This window comes from Fulmarus glacialis, unplaced genomic scaffold, assembly GCF_000690835.1.
Source record: "Fulmarus glacialis isolate BGI_N327 unplaced genomic scaffold, ASM69083v1 scaffold2539, whole genome shotgun sequence".
Classification (NCBI taxonomy): Eukaryota; Metazoa; Chordata; class Aves; order Procellariiformes; family Procellariidae; genus Fulmarus; species Fulmarus glacialis.
This window is the reverse complement of record NW_009234996.1, coordinates 13,826-20,460: the sequence shown is the minus strand read 5'-3', so window position 1 is coordinate 20,460 and position 6,635 is coordinate 13,826. Positions and strand designations below refer to the sequence as shown.

Below are 6,635 nucleotides of genomic sequence, written 5' to 3'. Positions count from 1 at the left end.
GGCCTGAGCTGCCTCTCCCAGCCTCACAGCTGAGAGCCAGCACCAGCACAACAGAGAAGCAACACCTCGCAGCAGATCTAGATCTTGCACGCTTCTCAATTAAGTTTAAAGACAAAACCAGCTTTAAAGGGCTTTTTACCATTTCCAATTCCAGCCTTCTGGGTTCTAGATAAGGAAAAGTAACTATATCTTTAAAGCAGTTGCATTTTAAGCCAATGTCGATTTTAAACATGCTGTATCATCATTAGGGGGGCAATTCTTTAAATCACAGGGGATATCTGCTTTGTGCAGAATAGTGAAAAAGTTCAAATCCCCAGATGAAGCTACTGTTTGTAGCCAGACTTGTGACCATCAGTTCTTCAAATGGTTCAATACCTTTTGAAGATAGTTAAACTCAAATTCAAACAGTGAACGGGAAAAGCACAGTGTAAGAAATCTTCAGCAAACTCTGGTGGCAGCCAGCAGTGCTGTCCTTTTGCTCACAGCAGCCGAGGTGAAAATACCCAGAAAGTGGTTTTCCTTGGAGGGAGCGGGGCAGCACGAGGAATGCTGTGCTGCTGCCAAGACAAATTAACTTGCCGCAGGGCGTCCCGCAGGCTGAGCTGCGCACCGTGACTTTAGGACTTGACCACCTCTGCTGCTGTGGCTGGCTAACAGTACAGCAATTCACAGCTACTTTTTGGAATTTTTTTTTTTTTTTACATTTCTCATCAAATTCCTAAAATGATAATGCCTTCCTCATGTGAGTTGCTAACGCAGAAGCTAATACTTGCAAATTAGCTGCAAAACGCTTATAATTTTGCCTCCCAGTGCAACATAATTTGTAGGAGTTAAACAGTACGGCAGCTCAGCTATATATTTAAATGTCACAGATTCCTGACGGCCCCCTAAGCTTGTTCTCCACCCCCAGGACACTACAGCAGGACTCCCTTCAGAGACAAAACACCTCTGAGCAGGCTTGGTCCCAGCCTCCATCAGAGTTTTCTCTGTTTAATAATATTCAAGGAGCCAGTTTTTTGTAGAAAGTGTTTTTGTTGTTTTTATTCCTATGAACAAACCAGATTCTTTTTCCCCCATATTAGCTTAAAATTCAGAGGTGCCAGTTCCGGTGGTGCTAGTGGCCACCATCCGCTGTAAATGGCGGTCAAAGGGTGGGAAACTTGTAGGCACCTACAGCAATGACCTGCTCAATCAGAGCTTTACAGGCTGTCTCTGAGGTGTCATCTCCCAGCGATTCATGTCTCACTCTTGCTTTTCTCTGCCCGGTAGAACATCTACCTATTTTTAGGTCTGGGCAATTATCATTACAGAACTCAAACCACTTCTTTGTTCTGGCTATTTTAAGCCAAGCATTAGACATAGTAATGTCACCATTCTCTCTCCCAGTGCTTGGTTTCTGGTCTGTAAGGAATGAGATTGAGGACAAACACAGCGAAACCACCATGAACTTATGTGACCCAAATCAAACACATGAGGCTGCAAAAGCTCACGCGGTACTTGTGCTGCTTTTCTTTTTTTTGCAGAAATTAGGCAGTGTCCAGATGGGCTCCATATGTCCTTACTCCCTCCCTCCAGGGCCCTTTGGGAAAGCCCATGGCATATCAACATATCCTGCATAGCTGCTACAGCAGCCCTCTCTTCATCTGGTTTGCCCCCAAGAGCTTAAAAGTTGTTTATTCGGACACGGTTCTCACTACCAGGCACCCACCGACCCCAGGCTGCATTAGCACCACGTGCCAGCCTGAGACTCAGGGCAGGAGGGAATGGGCTCCAGCTCGCAGCAAGACGGCAACCTGATTCCCATTTCTCATGTGTGGTTCTAGAAGACACTTTTTAAAAGCAGGAAAAAGTCCTGGGGTGAAAGGATGCAAAAGGACCACCACTCAAGAGCAAGGCTGGGGGGAAAAATCCAGGCTACTGAAAGGTTTTTGCAACCTAACCTGGAGGTTGCATCACGTCTGGAAGCACGTGGTCTGCCTGCAATGGGGCATTATCCAGGCAAAAGGTACCACACCACAGATCAGGTTTTGCAGCACAAGCCAAGAATATAGCTAGAACAAAGGACAAAGTCTGTACTTCCCAAAACAAGACCACAACTTGCTCCAGAAACCGTAGAAAGTTACATAAATGGAAAAGCTGATTCATGAGAACAAAAATAAAAGCTTCTCTTATGGATTATAATGCCATTGTAAGTGCACTCATTCAATAACCCAAGGCCTAAAAATTTGTTAAATCCCACACCAATAAAACCCAGATCCTAGTGCATTCAACAAGTTTTTTCCTACCAGAAGAACCAAACATGAAAGTTAATGTCACCTCCATGTATGAGAGTCCTGGGGACCAGGATTCTCAACGGAGCCCAAGGCCCTTACGGACCCAACTCCCACCGACTCTTATTTACTCTTTGACACAGACTGCAAAGAGAATAAAATCCCCAGTGGGAGTTTGGCTTTTAGTCCCCTCAGCCTGCCTTGGAAAGTTCAGCCAGTAACACAGGCCTGGCTCCTCTGTTTGGTACAGCCCAGTAAAGCAGCCTGCTGAGCAGGTTCCTAATTGCTATGTCGCTGACTTGCTATTGAAGTTCAAGGAATTAGTTAAGAAAAAATAAGAAACCTTTTCTCTACTGCTCCAAAGGAAAGAATAGAGTAATACAATCATTATTTGGAAGATACTAATTTAGGAAACTAATCTCAGCCTAATTCTGTTCAGCAGCACAGGAGAACACTAAATACAGGATCTCACGCATTCACTTATGCCGTGAAACAGCATCGAGAGTTGAAGTAACCCACGCAGGCTCACCGTTTCTGAAAGGTTCCCGAGCTGCCCACTCCTTCCTCGTCTTGGGTCAGTGCTCAGCACCCAGCTGGATGGTGCATTTGCACTATGTATGTGTGTACATGCACTGTGCACATGCATATATGCCTGAATGGTGGGACAGCACTGCGTATGCTCTAGGCATGGACTTTCGTGCCATGTAAAGTATGATAGACATTTAGGAAAGGTAATGGTGTAAATACCGCTAATGCCTGGTTTCCATCACCCTTGGATGCACACAGGACAGCGTTACTTCCCAAGAGGGCTTTCTTACCCGGGGGAGATCCAGGCGAGTACTGAGTGTCACATCACTTCAGGTGGAGGTGTAAATACAGTGCTGCGAACAGCGTGCAACACAAGGTGAATACTTCAGGTGGAGGTGTAAATACAGTGCTGTGAACAGCGTGCAACACAAGTTGAACGGTCATGGAAAGCAACTGCTCAGAAATAGGATTCCACAGGCTCTTTACAGTTACACTACGTGGTGATTTGGGGTATTTGTCACTTGGTACCTACAAAGGTAGACATCTGCTAGCAAAACTCGAGGCTGAAGTACATTAAGCAACCCCTTAATCATGTTGTGGGCATAATCACACAAGCAGTTGACAGAAGCAAATCTGTAACAAGTTCACCTTTGTTAGTGGTGCATGATATCAACAGTCAAAAGTATTCGGACTCAAACGGCATCCATACTTTCATTTAAATGTACACAGGATTCGAGTTTAATGTTGCAGCAGGATTTCTGAATATCGCTAGTTTTGTGTCAGACGTGGAATACAGCCAATTCTACCCAAGCTCTATTACAGTCAAATTCTAATAAGAAAGATACTAAAAGGCCATAAATAGGTCAGAACTGACTTGCTGCATCGCATTGAATGTCTGTTTAGCTACTTTCCTCCAGCAGTGGCCAAAAGCAGATTCCTTTACCCATTAGTCAAGTACGAGGACAAGTAACATTTCCTTATTTATATCTTCTCAGCTTCTGGCAAACAGCAGTAGCAGCACTACCTAATGAAGGCTTGATTACTTTTTAATGTGTTTTAAGTTTACTTTCTATGAAGGCACGTTAAAGATCAACGTATTATCACAGCTTAAGTCAAATTCTGCTCTTAACAAATAATATCCAAGCACTGGGGGGAGTGGGGTGTGTGTGAATCCATTAATCCTTTTATAGCTGTTTATCAAGGACTATTGTCATGCTACCAGGTTTCTAACACAGAACATCTTTTCATTGGCAACACCTGAAGACACTATGTAAAAGTACTATTTAATAAACTTCAGATTTTGTTCCCGTACATGAAAATGGTTCTCTGTCAGCCGAAAACCCACCTCTTTTCCTACTGAAGCCACCAAATTCAGAAGCAAATCTTTCTCTCTTTTGGCTGCAAGGCAAAGGAGGGTGACATTGTGCATTCTCCTTTAACTCGTCTCCTTACTGGCCACTTCCCAATATTTTTTTCAGGCACTCATTTAGCATTTCCTGGCCTGCCAAGGCTCATGTACCACATTGACAGCATCCTACTTGTTTTGCCAAAGAGTCCAGCTCAGCCACAAGCCTACCAGCCAGATGAACAAAACTCACAAGAGTGTTCTGGATGGCTGTGCAGAGCAGATGCAACGTGACTTTAGTCAGGATATCTGTTTCCTCACCAGAAAAAAAAAAAAAAAATTAAACATCCCTCTGCTGTCTGCTTTAGAGGCTTTTATCAATTCTGTAAAGTGCTTAAAAAGAGTCACTATTGCCAAATCAGAGTTACACAGAAGTCAGGATGCCAATGCTCTTCTCCATAACAGCCATTGCCTGTTAAAAGACTAGAAGCATAGAAGTAATACAAAACTTTATTTCAAGGTTTTATCACAAACATGGATTAACTCATTGTGCTACAATAACCAAGCATTTCTCTCATGTGTTTCACTTTTCTTAAGGAAAGGTTTTCCCTAGTTACCTGTGGATCCTCAGCTGGAAAGACATTCAGCTACATGGTTAAAACTGAGAACTCCAATACAAAGGAGTTAATTTATTGTTGTAATGTGGTTCAAATAACCAAAGATACTCACTCCATGTGTGCTCATCTTTGCTCTTTGCTTATAAGCACTGTGCCCAACACACTGACTTATACTGACAATCAGGTTATTAACCATTGTGGGAAACAGAACACATTACACAACTCGAAAGTGATTTAAATCCAAGGGGAAAAAATAACAATCTCCGAGTAGTTCGCATGATGGTCCTTGGTAACTGGATTTACTAAACCCTGCACGACACTACTTTTCAATCGGCAGGTAAGTGGCATTCCTACAGAAAGCTTTACATCTGGTCAACGACTGATACTAGTGACTAAAGTGCAACAATCAAAAAACCTTGGCTGCGCCATCTGTCTGAACAACTCCTACCCCCCACTATGCGATTCAGACAAAGATGTATATACAATATGAACAGTTACCATATATTATCTGGATTTTTAAACTGTGATGCTTTTGGCATGACAATACCCCTGAGCCCATTACTGCACCGGCTGATGTACAGTGCCTGTGTGGACCATCAGTCACCTCTCCAAACACAGATCCCTCCCTCCATCAAGAGATTAGCTTTTTGTTTGTTTGGGGTTTTCCCTTCCTTTTCTTTTTTTTCTTTTTTTAAAGTTATGTGAAAAGTGACAGCAACACCTAACAGGATTATTAGTCTGGTTTCCAAAAACAAACAATCCCCACAGAGCCAAAACTTCCATTTCCAGGGATTTTAATGCAAGATTTTAACACTTAAAATCTCTTTCCATCATGCTCATGGCATGGCAGCAAGCCTTCTTACACTCTGTATTTCCACGCACATGAAACACAAGATCCCCAGCAGCTGGGCAAGGCAGGAGTTAAAACCCAAGAAGTCGCAAGAAGGAGCTGGCAACACCAGAGCTGTTACTAGAAGAGGCACCAAACCTCGCTAGGTGCATGCTTTTTGTAGACAACCTAACAGCCTGAACACAGAAAAATAGTGAATGCAAATGAAGCTTCCAACTGCTGAACACTGCGTGAAGTGTTTCAGATCTGCAGAGGTGTCAGACTTACACTTGTCCTCTCTCAAAAGGAAGGATCTGCACTTGCTGTACGTGAAGTGTTTCAGATCTGCAGAGGTGTCAGACTTACACTTGTCCTCTCTCAAAAGGAAGGATCTGCACATGATGTGAAACAGGGGGGATGCCTGACTACTGCTTAACTCTCTGCTCACGCTGGGCTTCAGGCCCCTGTGGCCCCGGGAGATGTGTCAGCAGCACGATTCTCCCCTCCCTTCATGTGATTTCTGCAAACAGCCCCACCAGGAGCCCTGTTTGATTAAGGATGAACTTTGCACTTGAAGCAGCCTGGTGTCTCCGGGCACTGGCTGGCAGCAGCTTGGAACTCATATGCCTAGACCTCTCCAGCACCAAAAGCCTGCCCATCCTCACGCAGGGGCTCTGCCCAGGCTGCTCCCAGACCTCACCTCTTCCAGCGCCGGGTCCGGATAGTTGTCCAGGAGGGACCGTCGGGGAAGCATGGCTTGTTGCTGGGACTGCATACATTCAACCTGCGTAAATCAGGGTTACGGAAAGAGACTGTCTCCTTGAACTCCAAAGGCTTGTCTCTGAGCACGTATTCACCCCTTCTTGCACCAGCGTATGCCTTGGCACAGCTACCTGGAGGTCTGAGCCGGAGAAACTCTTCCAGTCGCACAGCGGTATTGTTTTGGAGGGCGTCAACCCAGCTCACCAGGCTGACATTCGGATATTTGTGCCATCACAAGGAAAGGTACGGGGCAGGGAAGGAATCAAGCCAGGGGATGCAGGTCT

The 6,635-nt window shown here is 44.6% G+C and overlaps 1 protein-coding gene across 1 annotated transcript in view; it reads right to left on the bottom strand.

Annotated features, from left to right (window-relative positions):
• Positions 1–6,373, bottom strand: part of LOC104082611 (SH3 domain-binding glutamic acid-rich-like protein) — a gene marked incomplete at its 5' end in the record, with an annotated part of 19,935 nt that extends 13,562 nt beyond the window's left edge. The window contains one exon of the mRNA XM_009585810.1: positions 6,290–6,373. Within this exon, the coding sequence (XP_009584105.1) occupies positions 6,290–6,373 (84 nt within the window). The remainder of the gene's footprint in view (positions 1–6,289) is intronic.
• Positions 6,374–6,635: the final 262 nt, after the last annotated feature.